At 37.0% G+C, this 17,287-nt stretch overlaps 3 protein-coding genes across 6 annotated transcripts in view; 2 read left to right on the forward strand and 1 right to left on the reverse strand.

Annotated features, from left to right (window-relative positions):
- The window catches only part of LOC135116639 (liprin-alpha-1-like), a 130,862-nt gene extending 124,109 nt beyond the window's left edge, over positions 1–6,753 (forward strand). Inside the window, exons 23-26 of the mRNA XM_064035683.1 lie at positions 206–362; positions 735–851; positions 1,890–1,997; positions 2,349–6,753. Coding sequence (XP_063891753.1) covers positions 206–362; positions 735–851; positions 1,890–1,979 — 364 coding nt within the window. The 3' untranslated portion in view covers positions 1,980–1,997; positions 2,349–6,753. The remainder of the gene's footprint in view (positions 1–205; positions 363–734; positions 852–1,889; positions 1,998–2,348) is intronic.
- Positions 6,754–6,857: 104 nt separating this feature from the next.
- LOC135117183 (ribosome biogenesis protein BMS1 homolog) lies at positions 6,858–10,724 on the reverse strand. Its single transcript, XM_064035682.1, has 2 exons — positions 9,723–10,724; positions 6,858–9,455 (listed from the first exon to the last, which is right to left on the reverse strand). The coding sequence occupies exons 1-2, from the start codon at positions 10,624–10,626 to the stop codon at positions 6,919–6,921; spliced, it is 3,441 nt and encodes a 1,146-aa protein (XP_063891752.1). The 5' UTR covers positions 10,627–10,724; the 3' UTR covers positions 6,858–6,918.
- Positions 10,725–11,130: 406 nt separating this feature from the next.
- Positions 11,131–17,287, forward strand: part of LOC135116636 (protein Aster-B-like) — a 31,475-nt gene continuing 25,318 nt past the window's right edge. For 3 of the 4 annotated variants that reach the window (XM_064035495.1, XM_064035498.1, XM_064035496.1), the window contains exons 1-2: positions 11,131–11,331; positions 12,320–12,442. In XM_064035495.1, the coding sequence (XP_063891565.1) occupies positions 11,288–11,331; positions 12,320–12,442 (167 nt within the window). In that variant the 5' untranslated portion in view covers positions 11,131–11,287. Of the gene's footprint in view, positions 11,332–12,319; positions 12,443–15,209; positions 15,358–17,287 lie in introns of those variants that run through there. The other variant, XM_064035501.1, reaches the window with a different exon arrangement.

Genomic DNA, 17,287 nt, shown 5'->3' on the forward strand with positions numbered 1-17,287 from the left:
TACTATTGTTCAATTAGTATGGTTCATCTTGTTAAAAGCCATCAACAGATTTGTATAAGAAATCGTTGAAATCTTCTGAGAGTTTACTCGCAATAATTAAGGTTTTATTAACGCAACGCAATAGTGTATTTTGGCACGGCCCGAGTAGATCTGGGCACGGTGCAAAATGCCCAGTATCGGTGTGACTATGTATGTATGTGTGCAGGACGTCGCTGCACTTTGGCGTGGCTTGCTTGAAGCGCGTGGGGTACAGCGTGCGAGCGCTTGAAGAGCGACGCCGAGCCGCCGAGCACGGCACCCGGGATGTCCTCGTATGGACCAATGAGCGGCTGCAGCGCTGGCTCGTCGCCATCAACCTTAAGGTACACTCTAAAAATAGTCTGACTTAAGAAGGTAATCGTATATATAGAATTTTGAGCGAGTCAAGGGATAGACACGATAGCCACAAGATACAAAAAGTTTTGCTCTTGTCTCACACACTATAAGTTTTCACTCCAACAGTGAGATTTGAGAACAAAATTTTATTGACGCCGATCGTCTTTTGCCTTCGGGGTTCAATTTCAAACTCTTGGTCTAATAGAGAGACAAAGCTAACCATGGCCATACGGATTAATTAGGATAACCCTGCTTTATCTCACAATTTGAATATAATCCGATTTCTTTCATCTTTTTAAGCTGCAAAACCTTGATGATTAAATAATTACTGAAGTGGTAATAATAATGATGTATTGTAGGAGTACGCGAACAATCTATCAGAGAGCGGCGTGCACGGGGCGCTGATCGCGTTGGACGACAACTTCGACGCCAACTCCATGGCGCTGGCGCTGCAGATACCCACGCAGAACACACAGGTAAACCATACATAACAACTTTATATATTTATAGAGGTTACAACTTAGAACTTTATATATCTATAGAGGCAGAATACATTATGAAGATTGCATATACTTTTAATGTTAACTTCTTTTACCCGATTGAATTTGAATTGGCGATAATCATTCACGATAATCGTTGTTAGATTTCAAAAGCAAGAATAGAGTTCTTGTCTTTTTAGCTTTTGTAGTAATTTGAAGAAGGGAAATGTTCACCTTGCGAATATCTCGCACAGGGTTCAGGTGTAAAGCATTCGGTGTTCTTATAGTTGCATCACAGATTACTATAATAGTTACTTGTTTACATTATTCTATAAAGCCGTCTACACACTCGCACGCGAATCACGGAGCCAACCAAATTGGAGCAAGAAGTGCCAACTGTCCACACTAGCAGAGGTTCGCGTCGGGCTCTCAGTATAGTTCGCGCATTGACGCGTATGCACGCCAAGCATTTAATATTTAATCTTCTAATTATATATATATAATTTTAATCTTCTAAATTTTTGTTAATCAATCAATATAGTTTATTTGTAGTCGGTATGGACAGTGAAACCACTACGGCAGCTGCGGGGCTACTTTGCGCTTTAGCAATTTATAGTTACGCCATAAAGAAAAAGCAAACAATTCAAAAGAAGCAAATAAAACGGAGGTGTTTGCATCTTGGTTCTCTGGTAAATGAAGGACAGGATAATCGAAGGCGCCAATCGCGAAGGCGCGAATGTATAGTCTTGTCGCATTCACGTCGCGCTTGGCCTGCGAGCCCTTTGTCGCGGGACAAAAAGCCGTCAATTTTCAGGGAACACAGCGCGAACGAGCCGCGAAGAATATGCGAATCGGATCTACACTCAAGTTACGCGGGTGCTTCGCGCCTTCGCACGCGGTTCGCGCGAGTGTCTAGACGGCTTAAGACAGAGCCTTGCCTGCAGATTTGAATGAACCTAGTGATCCTCTGCTTCTGATACATTATAAGACACATGAGTAAGTGTCAGTATGTAGACATGTGATGATGTGTCGCAGGCGCGGCAGATCCTGGAGCTGGAGTTCGGCGCGCTGCTGGCGAGCGGCACCGAGCGCGCCGCCCGCGTGCACGACCACGCCGCCTCCTGACACCACACGCTCAACTAGGTAACTGATACACCTATCCATAAGGTTAAATTTTATTCTTCACACCTAGTATGAGAGGCTAAGCTGTACTCTACACCTTTTCTTCACATAGTGTATGAAAGTAATCAATACACTAGTCCAAAATATGACACAAACTGAATCCACGAACTGAAGTCCGAAATATGATACGGCTCGCTGGTACAGCAGAGACATAGTTCATTAAGATCTATATGCAACTGCTATACGCGACTAATTTAATTATATAGCGGTCGTATGATGATGAGAAATTGCCAGCTAGTCAATGGTATCTTTAAAAATGTTGAATCCAGCATCAGTTACAGTAAATTATAAAACGAGTTTTTTATTTTCCAGGCCACGTGGTACCCGCAGTAGCGGCCGGCTGACGAGCGGCTCGCCCGCGTATAGTCATACGTTAACTTAGTACACTATTTATTTGGTACAAAGCTCTGTTCACTTCCGAACCTCGCTAGTCTACGCGCCCGACTATAATGTTCTATATGGCGGCATTTTATAGTAATACGCTTCTCCATTCGTGTTTATAATGTAAATATTTCACTACAGCTTCTTAACAGTATACCCGCGAGTCCAACCGTCGCCACGATATCTACCAAAGTACTATAAAATGCTATCATAGGTAAGTTGTTGATACAATAATATTCTCCATAATGTGTATATTGAAGTATACAGTAGCTAAGGCTTCTCTATAAACTACAAAGTGCTCTGAAATCTGTAGACTATGTACTTAATGTGTAATCTGATATTATTAATTGTAACTTGATACAAATGTGTAGTAATGGCGCGTTGTACCGTGTTTTGTGTACTATTGTAAGTATTATTCGCCTTAAAGTATTCACTTAGATGTACAGTATACTTGTTACAAGCAATGTCGGCTGCTTTGTGGTTGTAGTCATAGCTAGACAAACGAAAGAGGACCTTAGGCTATGTTTATAGGTGTCATTTTAGACGTGAATACAACCACAAGCGCCTATACAAAATATTTAAACAAATAGCCTTATATCGCAATAGTTTATTACGTCCGTCTCTTGGACTATAATTGTTCGAATTATAGTCCAGGAGACTGACAATCTTCGCCATTTTATTTAAACGTTAAAAACACGGTACACGCAAAATAAACATTGACATACTCTGATGCCAAATATTAGTTATATTTTAACTAATATACATTTGTATATCGTCGGCTGTACAGTTTGCAAATGTACTGGTGGACTACTTAAATATTTCAATGACTTTTCTTAAAAAATCTGTCTTATATTTGCTTATAAATTAGATAAAGTACAATTTTATTTCATCTACTTACAGTAGATACATTTCCTCTATTAAATTACCCTTGTTATTTTTCTGTTTATTATTGTTTGCTTTAATCTAATATATTCAGTATTAGTTTGCAAACTGTGCGTGTTCGGCCGCTACTCGTAAAGTTACTGTGTTGTGAGAGATTACTGTATTGCTGGTCGACGTGTGAAGACGTCGCCTAATTCCCTGTGTTTCAACTGAAATGTGTCAGCTTTGCACTTTGACGATATACTTGAAAGACTACATATAAAAGGGGAAAGTGGGGATCCTTGACACAGTAGGTATAAAAGAAGAAAATAAGGATACTAGATAAAATTGTTAGTAAAAGGGAATGGGGTTTCTCGTCTCAGTGTGTTTTTGGTTAGCAAAAGTGTAATAAATTGGTCTTTTAGAATGAGATCATGACTTATAAAAGACATGCATATGTTCCTAAACGTTATTGGATTTTGTATGTCAATGTAAATCAGTATGATATGGTTGTTAAGTGTATCGTAAAGAGTTTAGCTGACTCAACAGTTGGAACAACATTCACTCTCTGTGTCACACTATTGAACTACAATCACTAAGGTTACAATATGTATGACAAGTGTAGTCAGTAGTGTGTGACAGCGAGTGTTACCCGTGTACCAAGTGCCTCCCTGAGGTGTGTATATACATAGCTTTATGTAGTTGAATGTGTGCCTCCAATGTCGCACGATACTAGTCTTATGTAAAGTGTTACTACATTGTTTTGTAATCTTCTATTTTATTAACTCGCTACTAGATCAGCTGAAACTTAGCTAGGTATATTTTTGTTAAGCGTTTTACAAATATCCTGAAGTGTGGCAACCCTGTGAAGTGACGAGTAGGGTTGCTCCGCGAATAACATGAATGTTGTAGTTTTATTTTCTGTCGTCACGTGGTGTGAACTGACTCTTGAGATGGTGGATAGGAACGTTGTCCTGTAATTGGCGTTAATACCACGCTCACAACTAAATTGGCAATACTGCCACTACGTGTTTATTTTTTGTTAAAATAAAATACAATTGAGGGAATGATCATTTTTATTACAAAGCTTGTCAGTGTCACACCCCGCGACGACTTCAATAGATAATGAAATAAAACTTAATGAATTGTATAGCTAAAGCGATTTTAGTTTAAAAAGTGAATCTTTTTAACCTGTAGCAAATATATTGTAAATATTATCGTTTATATATAATTTCTATCGACTGTAGGTGTAATAGCAATATTTAGCTAAGATGTGTTCAAAACTGAAAGGATTTTTATTGTATTATTACTTTGTAATGATAACCGCTTATTTATTAACTAGATTTTATTATTTATTAAGTTATTATAGGAAATGTATTAAATATACCGGTTTATTATAAAAATTACCTCAGTATGGTTTGTGTTAGGGCTGCAGCGACTGTCGGTCGGCGCGGCGGTAGGCCTCAGCTATGTATAGTTATCGAGTAACAGTATTAATAAACTTAGGTGACAGACGGCGCCACCGGTGTGATTTTTTTATAAAATTAATTAATTTTTAATCGTAGATAAAATTTGGATATATACTTCTCGGAGTAAGGTTGTACCCGGCGCCAAATGTTGCCAGATGTGAAATATATAACTTTACATTCGCGTTTATCTTCAGCATGTTGCTCATTAAGTGTCACGTCTCGCAACGTATGGCGCGGTGCATTTTCAAAATTTTTCATAAATAAATTGGAAATGTGAATGGTATCTACTTTGTATTGGTGACACGTGCGGAGCGGAACGCGTGGCGGACGTATCGCGGCTGCGTTCTCACTCTTGTCTATATCACCCTAGCCAGGCTACACAAAACATATTTTAAAGTTATATTAAACTAAAATTCACTTAAAATATAACTGGTAAATTATACTAAATGTCTCGAAAAAATCATAAACTATTAAAAATAACTCCTAAAACTTCGGTATTGACACTAATATCGTGAACAATACGGAATAAAACTCCGTGCGATGTTGTCGGTATGTCTCTCCCTGGCTAGGAGCGGTCGTGAGTCACACACTGAGCTAGCACTGCGGCGGGTAGGCAACGCGTTGCAGACCTGATAGGGTATTGTAGCTGGATATTGGAGTACGGCACAATTGACTTGACGTTTTCGGTATTGTAATTTATCCAAAATGGAAAAGTCACTCGGCTTATTTCGTTGAGTGTAAGTAGCCCTAAATATTAATAAATAATTAATTCCAGGCTCGAAATTCGCGTGTACTAAAAGTGTGGAAAATGCGTTTCGTACTCCAATAGTCCAGTGTATCTGACGTCTCGTCAATAAAGCCTGACTCAATATCATACGTACACATCATCGTTTCATTATCAAAATATAAATAAATATATATTAGCTACATAAAGTTTGTATACAATGCAACATGCGAGATGGTTATTTAGTTAACTGTTAGTGTACTTATAGCTTTTCGACGTAGCTAATCGAGTTTTGTATAAAGTGGTTTGGATGACGTAGTATAGCCGATGTGTCATGGCCGCTGTGCGGTCCCTTTGTAATCGTACACTTTTATATGTTCCCTGCAGTTAGCGTAGACACGTCTGTCGTCCGGTTCCTCGCCGTGTCCGGCCGCGTCCGGCGGTTTGTAACGTTCGGTGCGAGTCTGTAACGTGCCTTGTTACACTAGACTATCTGTTTACGTGTCACTTTGATCTATGAACTTTCTTTATCATTTAACGATTGGCAGTCACGCCGATCACTTCTAGTGGACGACTATTGTCCGCTGAGATTTCGTACATATAAGTACAGTAGGTGTTGTTGTATTGTTAATAGAAGTTACATATCTAATGTTACAAACGCCCGGCGCCGGACACGTTGTGCAGCGACGAGTGTTGCCAGTAGTCCTCCACAAGTGCCAAGTAACCGCCGGTTTGGAACGGACGCGACCGAACAATAACTAGAATAATTTACTCACATTCCAACTCCGATGACGCACGATCGGACCCCTATCGAACAAAAACAAATCAATATTTTTCCAAGATTTTAAGTCCCAGTGGCTCGCGCTACCAAAGAATAAAGTTACCTTCACGTTAAGGAGTTAATGTAAAATATGTTTATTAGTGGAAATCAATTGGATATGTATATAATTTGGCCTGTGTGTGCATAGCTTGTTATAGTGACGGGATAGTATCGAAGCGCGCGGGTTGCGTCTCGTCACCGCGCGTTACATTCCAACGCTTTCCGTGTTATATGATCGCTTTGGCCCTCGACTAGATAATCGGTATATCGTTACAGGAGAACCCTTCTAACGGCCATTGTTTTGATGTCATAACGAAATTGTTAACTAGACAATGTTTATTTTGACCAATGTAATCTGTACTAATGTGTAATCTGTACGTTTGTAAAAACGTTTATCAAAAGTGCGATGACGGCATACGTTGTGCATAATGATAAGAGGTAAATACAATTTACACGATACAATGTTTTGTTTTACTTTAGATCTAACTCCTGTTCCTATTCCCCATTCGTTATAATCAGAAATGTATGAAAGAGCTTTTACAGGCTTATTTGAAATAAAATAAATGTTTGCATTTAATTGTTTAATTAGCCTAAGAACACGTTATAAAAATAACAGCATAACAATATTTACATCTGAGGTTTCTTTTTATTACCAATTTTACTTAAATGTCTACATATTTTCTTCTTCAATTCCTTCTGTCGTTTGAGTTTCCTCCATTCCTCTTCCTCTAGTTGCTTCTTATGTTTCTGAAGTCTTTGCGCCGTGGCTTCCTTTTGTACCTCTTTCTTCTTCTCATAGTTAGTCTTTAACATCTTCATAACGTTCGAAACCTTCTGTTCTTGCGGATTCTTAATAACAGCTATTCTATTCTTCAACTGGTCCTTAGGATTAACCCCAGACAGAATTGTCGACTTTTCCTTAGGTTTAAATCTGTATGGCAAACCTTTCTGTAGATTCTTAGGTATCACTAACGGCTTGAAAACTTTAGGAGCCCTATTCACTTCAGTATACATCGAGTCTTTGTTAGCCTCGTTTTTAATGTTTTGCTCTCTCTTCAGTTGGCCCTTAGTCTTCATTCCCTGCCACGCGTTCTTGGTTCCGGCAGGCAGTAATAGATTAACGACAGGAGCATAGAACTTGGTGACGTCAACTTTGAACCAAGTGCGACAAAATACGATGTCACTCATCAGAATTTTATCTTCAAAAGTAGCTCGAAAAGCGCCTTCTGGCTTGTTGAGAGCTTTCTTTATCTGACCTCTGATACCCGATACTGTTTTCACTCGAGCTCCTTCAAACTTCGCCACTTCTAAAGTAGTCGTAAACATATCCTTAATGAAAGCTGTCTTCTTGTATATTTTCAATGGTGTTCCAACCAGTTTTAATTTCTTAACAATTTGAGTGGATTTGTTGATTTCGTTTACGCTTCCTGTTGCAGCTATTCTAAAACCTACTTGTTTGATATCATTTGGGTTGTTGTTCACACTTTGCAAAGCTAAGAAACCCGTGTTTTGTGGCGTTATAGGGCCATAGAAGTGCATATTACATGTGACATGCTCAGGGGTATATTTCAAATACCTGCACTTTAAATCATCCTCTATTTTAGAGTAAATAGGTAATGTTTGGAAACGTCGCCAACCCAGCGAAATGATAAGAGGATCATTAGTTTTCAGAATTTTCTTATACCATCTGTGCTTCTTAACTTTGCATGACACAAAACCTATGTTTTGCTCAGCCATATTGAGAGCACCAATAAGTATTGGGTAACTAGAGTCGAAGTTAGTCACGAACTCTGATGGCATGTTCTTGAACAACATTCTGACATATAACCCTGGTCTAAAACCTTCAACTTCAACCCTCAGTCCATTATCCAAATTCTCAAACACTGATTTGTTTAGTTCAGATTGCTTCAAAGCTTCTGCTTTCAAGCTTTCATAATAAGAGTGATCTCCTTTGATCCTGTGATCATCAGGATTGTCATATTCTGAATCAAATTTAGCTTTTAGCTTCATCTTTTTGTCTAATATCTCAGATTTGGTAAGCTCTGCCTTTCGTTTGGTACCAGTTTCTGTCACCTGCTCATCTTTATTGTCTTCCGCCTTGTGTTTCTCTCCAGTTTCTAAATCTTCAAAATCACCATAAAGTTCTTCATCGTCGCCATCGCTGGCATCATCTAATTTAAGGAGTTCTGAAGCATCTTCATCAGCCGATCTCTTACCAGTTACGAAATTGTTGATCAAATACTGTTTATTTGCTTCACTTGTCCAATCTCTAAGATTGGGTTTACTTAAAGCATAGAAGAAAGAACACTCGTCTAGATCTAACCTTTCCTTTTCTTTGTGCTTTTTCTTTTGTGTATCTGTCACCTTTTTGAACAGACCACCAAGCTCTTCATCTTCTTCTTCATCCGAATCTTCATCTTTCTCCTTATTTTTAGTTTTATTTCCAATTTCAAAGTCACCATATACAAGCTTCATGATGTTTTTCGAAGTCTTTTGTCGTTCTAAATAGGCTTCTGTGGCTTTCTCGCCCAGCTTCTCTTTCCATTTCATTCCAAAATCTTCCTTATCTTGCTCTTCATCAGATTCACTATCATCTTCTCCGTCACTCGAATCATCTTTTTGTTTATTTTGATGACCATCACTCATTTGTTCATCCTCATCTTCTCCATCTGAACCACCTTCCGAGTTATTATCCCAAGGCAGCTTGTTCTTCCTTTCTTCTTTTTCACTTTGATCTATTCCACTGTCATTATCAGAGTCACTGTCATTGCCTTCATCATCAGAATCAGATTCATCTGACTCAGCTTTCTTATTCTGTTGCAAATATTCATCATCCTTGATCATGTCAGGGTAAATGACTGCACCTCCACTGAACAACTTGAAGCCAGATTCTTGCATTTGCTCATCAACAGTTTCCTTAGTTTCCACTACATTTTTGAGGAGAGCTTTCTTTTCATTTGTTTCCTCATCTTCTTTTTTGTGTGAGTGAGATCCTTGCAACTCTATGTAGACTGCATCTTTGTCATATACAATTCCTCCAACACCAGAGAAGGGTGCATATATCTGTCTCTCTCGTTCCATGAGGTGACGCTTCTTCTCACTGCTGGGGAGCGGGCAAGGATCTGGCAGGAAGGATAGCTCACTGATCTTCATATCTCCAACACCTGAAAATATAACATAAAATATTTAACTTCAGTACACTCACATCCCACATGGTATAATAGAAAGTAAGTACCTAATCATCCTAATGTTAGGAAAATATGTAAGTTTAAATTGTAATGAGATAAAAATAAAGAGTCCCACCAAAAATATTAATGTACGAACTATGCATGACTATGGGCTTCGCAGCAATAAGAATGCAGATCTAACTTTATAATTTTAATAAGAAAGAGGCTGTGCAAAATATAAATAATATAAGGAAAAAATTATACCTGCAATATGAACTGAAGAATCCTTCATGAGTGGCACTCCTCTCACATAGCCATATAGCACCACATCCCTGTTCACCTTGGCATCCTTCCTGATCAGCTCCTGACTGGTGATGTCCTCCAGTCGGTCGGCCAGCACGTATGCATGTGTCATCCTCCAGCTCAGAGGCCTGAACTTCATCACCGAGATGAATCTAGACAAGTTCTTTATCTCATTCCTCAAGTACTCTCCATGAATAATACCAGACAAGTAGAACAACTTAGCGCCGGAATACACTTCAGTCCAAAACCTGTGTTTTAAAGTTTTCTTAGTTGTCTTTAAGGTCTTAGCATTCTTTATCATGTCCAGATGTGTGAGGACACCCATGATTTTGGGCATGCCATGCACCTGGCATATGTTGAGAAACTCGAATATCTCCATCTCGAAGCCGAAGCTAGCGTCGCACAGCAGCAACACCAGATCGGCGCATTTAGCGATATCGATCATAGAATTGACGTCGTTGTTGCATTCTATCAGTGTAATACGTCGCTTCTTTGATGTTACAATAGTTATGGGGCCGTTGGTACTCGTCACATTAGTTTTAATAAAGCTCTTGATCAAGTTATTGATGAGTGTGGTTTTACCGACTCGAGGCGGACCGACAATCGCCACAACAATGGGTGGAGGCTCCAGCGGAGTTTTGTCAACTTGTGGGATGTGCTGCTTCTTGGAGATAACATCTTCTCGTCGTCGGAACTGCCTCTCAGCTCGTACAGCAGACTGGATAGCAAAGGCTTTAGGATTTCTCTGTCGAGCACTTAGGTTAGACTGGTCGAGTTTAGTCTTGTTTTTCTTCTTTTCAGCTTTGCGCCCGGCTTGTTTGGCACGGTGCGACTTCTTTTTATCAAAGGCAGTTTCATCTGCCATGTCTTATTTATAATTATAGTGTTATTTTAAAAGAAACACATCTCAAATATTTCAAAATAACCTCACGTGTAACATGTCGAGGTAAGTGACAGCTATCTTTTTTGTTTAGGATTGAAGAAAATATTCAATTTGTGTGCCTGGTCTTTTAAGTAGAAAGAAAATTGTTAAAAAATACGTCATTGAGCAAACAATTAAAAAAAACGACAGTTTCATTATCTTTTAAAATAAAGTAAGAGATTTGTAAGATTTCTAGAATATTTGGGATAGTTTTTTTCCAAATCTTGTTTTAGAGCCTAATCGTGCTTATATAACCTTTAGATGGAGTATAGTCCTTAAGAACCAAAACAATAATCAGTGGTTTTTTAATCCATATCAAGGTGAGTTTATTTGTAATTAAAGTAATTATTATTTTAATTTATGTTTTCGATCCTTTTCTATTTTACTGTGGCTAAACTTTACAGTCTAGCGAGCGATATTTATTTAATTTTGTATGCTGGCGATACAGGGTAACAGTTGTCATTGAGGCCAGCTAAAGAAAGAGATCAATTTTATATTTTTGTGCAAAAAAATCCATTATTTGGATGATGAAAGCAAAAAACGCAGCTGTTAATGATAGCTCTCTAGTGGTAGATACCAAAGTGAATTAAAAAGGACTGTTAAAATGACTTCATCGGAGTTAGACAGCCGGAACATCGCCATATCGATGTAAGTATTATACGCATTTTTCCTAATTATAGAACGATTGTGTTATTGTATTCGTCACTGGACATTGTTTATATTGTTTACTAGTCGCTTACGAGTCTAGGGTGCGTCAGATCTATCTGGTGATGATCGGTCGTTGATCTTATGGGGTCTGTCATTCCCGCAATGCAGATGTAAAATCATCATTTTAGGAAGAACCGTCTCATAAAAACGTTACTCTAATTACTTATTCCATTTCCTAATGAGAGGCCTATAGACATTGTCTATGCACATATTAAGTGAGAGTGTTAACTTATATAAAAACCTCATGTATATAAAAAGTTTACATTGTCCAGTTAGTATAGTTATAATCTAACTGGAATTAAAACCGAATTCCTATTATTACTAACTGTTAACTTAATTGATGTGAAAGGACAATGATATTGTGAATTATACTCAATGTTTTGAAATAAAACTACTGCACAACTTATATAAATAATAACATTTAAAGCATGACAAGTTTTAACAAGAATGATAATATATTGAAATTATACTTACGGGCTAAAAGAAATGCAAATAAGGTAATTTAGAAGTATAATGTTAGCTCCCATCGTATTCAAATAGGTTTCTTTTTTACACGTGAAACATTAAAATCAAAATAATAGTGGCAAAGTGGCTTTAATAATAAAAACTAGATCTCAATTAGGATATCTTAATAATCTATCTTTCATAAGAACAGGTTTACCCGAAAGTTTGACCTGCATAAATGTTTTTATAAGCAATTTGAAATTTGATATTTTATTGGCAAAAAATCGAAAAGACCATAATTTATCTATGGACTGAAATAATATAAAAAACAGTATGTATTAAATAATAATACCTTCTGCCTAAATACAGTCAATTTATAAATATTCTTATTTTTCTTTTTCACACATGTGAACACTTAAACATAAAGGAATTCCCCATAAATATGTTCACATCCACCAATTATTTAAAATGTCATGTTTCCCAGGAGAAAATCAGTGGAGAATCTAGTGATATCATCGCAGGATGCCATCGGTCAGAGCATCAGTCAGGCGCTCACATTCTCCGGAGTGATCACACAACATGCCAACAATATTATACCAGAAAACAGGTCAGTTAACAAACCTTTATATATTAGAACTTAGAACAACCTTATTTGGTTTGTCACATAACTAAATATAAACAATTTTAAAATGACTTTACAGCTAAGCATAAAATGGCATGATAAACTGTATTCCTGGCTGTCATTTGAACATCTATGGTAGTTGTTACGGGTTGACGAGGTCAGATAGACAGCATAGGCAGAGAGGTACTCCTATGCCTATGCCTAGGTAGATGATGAAAATGCAGTTAAATATGTAGGTATATAAACCTAATTGAATTCTCAATTGAAATTAAACTATTATTTATGAACAGTGGTATTCATTACAGTTTTAATTGAATATTTATCAAAGAGATTTATCTAAATCTATTGTTAACTGCCATTTAAGTTTCTGATTTCTGTAGCAATCATGTTATTACATGAAATTGATAGCTTATAGGCAGCATATCAGGGAAATCAAGACATAATTGAACACTCAATTATAATTAAATCATTATTATTCAACTGTTTATTCATAGTAAGTACAAAATATATATAAGCTGCATTATATTTTTAAATTTTTTCCTTTGAAATTAAAAGCAATCAGTGCTCATAATTTTAGAATACAGTTTCCTGTATGTTTATTCTGACTTGTTTTATCACTTCATTATCAAACCAAATATTTGCTCTGCAGCACATGGATTTATTAAATAATGTGTGTTGATAATATCACTCTCGCACTACTCATACACCACGTAGAGATATTTAACGTAATAAGAACCAGAATAAAATACATCTTTACCCATTCTACAAATAATACTCAAATATTTAATTTAAATAAAAATTGTACGAAATTATAACATTTACCAACAAGGCTATAGTCATTATTGTTACACTTTCACCCAGTGGTGAGAGACAATAGCCGCGCGCATGCGGACAGAAGGTCGTGGGTTCAATTTAGACTAGTTTACTATTGTGGTTTTAGCTGGGAATTAAACACGTGTTCGTAGACCGATTTTAATTATTTATTTGACGCAAAAATCAAATTTCACAACTAACCGAACTATTTCGTAGGAAAGAATTTTAGCCCTATTTCCTAGGAAATCGTATTAGCCCTATTTCCTAGGAAATCGTTTTAGCCTTCAGCTAGCTTATAAAGTTTAATGTTAAACAGACCCTAAAATTACAAATCCTTAGGGTAAGATGATACCTAGAAAACATACACACATCTAGTCTTGTAGAAACATGAGAAGCTAGTCCAAGACAGATCAAATTCACATGTAAATATAGCCGGCTTCTGTATAGTACTCGCACATTCGACGCTTTATATATTTAAATGGTGGCATAAGTCAATGAATTGCCACTCTGGCCTAATTTAAAATTATGCCCATTCAATGTCAACTGCCTACATCCTGCTATTTAAATTGTCACATTATAATTTTAGGCTTTGATGAAAAAGACAGGTATACATATTTACTCCTATGAATTGGGCTTTAAGTGCAAACCAGCATGAGCATCGTCCTGCCAAATTGCCTACCTCACTTGCGCATGGTGCATCGGCCACTGGCAACGGTATCTCGGTATCTCCGAAGCTAAAAATATCCTACACAGCGCTCACCAAGACGCATACCCAGCTTAGTGAACGGGGAAATCCCTCTCGGTGAATGGGGGAAGTCTTTATCCTGCAGAGGATCTTTATAGGCAGTGACAACGACATACCCAAAGTTTTGATTAACTGGTCCATTAAAATTGATCTATGTTTCTGCTCCTTCTCGCATTACAAACAAGCGTGAACATACAGTTCTGTGTGTGTGATGCGTGACTGCAATTAACCTCGACAATAGTTCGCTCGTTCATCAGCTAGTCGGTAACTTGGTATAACAAGGACGATAACAATTACCTCTTTAGTAAACCGCATTCGGATTTGTAAGTGAAGAGTTCATCAATAAAGATTAAACTAAAATGGTTTTACAATCCATGATTGCAATTTTAAAATGCGAAAATATCTCGTCTATTGAGGTACGTCTCAATACGGAGGTGTCTTTAAGATCCTACATAATTTTCCTCTTAATTTAATTAATTTTCCTGTGCTAAACCTCGCTTAATTATAGCCATTTAGCATTTCAATTTCCCAGAGCGAATTGTCGCAAAAAAGCATCGGTATTTACATACATTAATTAAAAACTGATCACCATCTTAGTTCCTTGCCTGCTTTCCTTTTAAGGAAGCTAGGTTTTGTAACAGACCCTTATCAGCGCAGGTGGTTGCTCCCGCCGTTTATACGATAACATTATCTTTTACTTACTACGCATATACTAGGGTCATGTATTAATTGAATATAGACATGACAATTTTTGAGTCCTCCTTTAATTTGTACATGCGTTTTCGTGTCCCATTGATCTTGGACTCATTGCTTTCCCAGTTTAAATCAATACAATCTAGAAAGTAAATAAAATGATTGAAGACATCCCTAATTGAAAACCTGGGTTACTTTTGTGCTAAGATAGAATTACAATGTTGCAGTATAGCTGCATGCTAGTTAACTTAAACCAATGAGGCGTTGCAAAAAACTATTATTACTTATTGATACAAACATGCACACGATCCTTCAAGTTTAAGTTTAATCGCGGAAACTTCACTTACAACGTTATTCGACCTTCCATACTCACTGCACTGCACATCTTTTGTTCTATAGTTAATAATATAGCGCAGATAAATTAAATACACAGTCTTTCACCCCTCACGCACCTTCGTCATGAGTAATCAAATTGACAAGCTTTATAGATTGGTTATCGCGCTAGCTATCTAAATAAATTATTAGTTCGGAGTCGTTAGTGTTTGTGATATGTGACTGAAATTATTGCCCGTCAATAAGTGATGGAAACTGAAAAGTATCAAGTGTTGTATTCCCAGTGGGAGGATAGTAGCAAAGTTTTTATTTTGAGGTAATTTTTCATCTAATTCAATCAACAAAAATGTTGTAATTTCAAGAAAAATTAAAATTGTTATAATAGGCGCAGTGTTTGTTTATATCGTTACCATAGAATGTTCGGTTTTACAACTCATTAGTATAATTATGTATAGGCATATGGGTGCCCCTATAATTTTAACCTGATTTTTGTTTATCGCAATCTCATTAATAATGTTGAAATCATGGTCAACCCATGTGCTTATTGTTTTCATGCTAAAATAAATTGTATTTGAATTACCTAATGGGATAGCTGAGTTAAGATGACTAAATATAGGACTGTCCCCATGTCAACTTGCATCATTTGAATATCTAGCTCTTTCTATGACTCTACGTAATGCTTGGCATTTTATCAAGGCATGGCGATTTTATCTATACGTGTCATAAGTACAGGTGTACCGGTTGAACTCAGGTTATTTATTATTTACTGTAGGTATGGTTGCCACGGTTACGTCCTCAGGGAAATTTGCTCTACGTTCAGATGAAAAACTTCTTATAAGTTACTGTAGCGCACAAGGCCAAGAGTATCAAGGACCTCTTATACCATAGGAGCCACACACATCACTTCTTTAGATGTCTGAGAAAGAATTAAAACCAAGTTCAACAGCATTATGTACTTCATAATATCAAAGTTATAGTGACTTTAACTGAAAAAATGCACTGTAATTTTAATGCAGAACGGCTTTTAAACTTTTCAGCTGTTGCTCAAAACGTCCAGTGTTACAAAGTCGAGTGCATTAATTGGCCAGTTAATCTTAATTAAACTGTAGCACGGTTTGGATTACCCAAAATGAAAACAAAGGCATTAACGCCTTAATTGGTTGCTGCATCTTTTGTCTAGTAGATGCTGCAAATAATAATAATTTCAATGCTCCAAGTCTTCATAGATTCCAAAGCCCTGTAATTGTGTTACGTATAAGTTTCCCATTAGCAGCCCGAAGTTGGCATTGAGCCAGATTAATGGCAAAAAGTTTCTTGCCCCCTATTACATGGCTACAATGCCTAGCATAAAAATCATGAAGTACCTAAGTATATCAGTTTACTAACTACAGTTGCCTTATCGTGAAGTTATGTTCGTTAATTCAGTAGCAGAATGAGTTTCATTAACAAGCAGCCGCAGGTTCCCGCATGACAGGCTTCACGATAAGCTAGGTATCTTACCTGGTAATCACCAGACTGCCTTATCAACGACAATTAACAGCATCGTAGGATCTATGATAAACGACACACTGAAACTTCGCTCTTATAGCTTTCAAGTTTAGGTTCAAATTACAAATGACGTTAGTAAAATAAATTCAAAAACAAATGCACAATGAAATCCATTGAAAAAGTAGTTTCGGTGAACAATGTGTGCTATTTGTTAGTTCTAAGACTACGTAGATTTGAATCTAGATTAAAACTAGCAAATCATCCCAGATAATAATAATTATTTACGTACTGTCAACAAAAAAACTTAGAAAAAAAACGCATGACTGTATGTATGACTTTTTTTTTGTTACATCAAATTGCAACTATTTAAACGAATGTTTTGTCTGACCCTACCTCACTTATACCGACCAAAATTGCTAAATTACTCAAGTTTATTTTTATTTTTTAACTCTCATTTTGTGAGTGAGTCAAAATGCAATGCTAGTGAATGCCACTGTCAAATGTCGCAACAGTTTTTTCACTGTCCTCAACCAACCGTGTCGTTTCACCCGATCACACCATTTTGATACTTTGCGACTCTACAATGTGTTTCAACTCAATACCGTTTTTGGGAAGATGTGAGTGAATTTTATGAAGTTTTGATATTATTTTTGGTGCTGAAATGAGCATTTTTTGGTGCTAATTGTGATTTGTTTTGGTTGGGTTCGTCTTGTGTAACTTGTGTTACATACGAGTGTATTGGTCTCCAAATAAAACTA

Source organism: Helicoverpa armigera, chromosome 7 (genome assembly GCF_030705265.1).
Source record: "Helicoverpa armigera isolate CAAS_96S chromosome 7, ASM3070526v1, whole genome shotgun sequence".
In the NCBI taxonomy this organism is placed as follows: Eukaryota; Metazoa; Arthropoda; class Insecta; order Lepidoptera; family Noctuidae; genus Helicoverpa; species Helicoverpa armigera.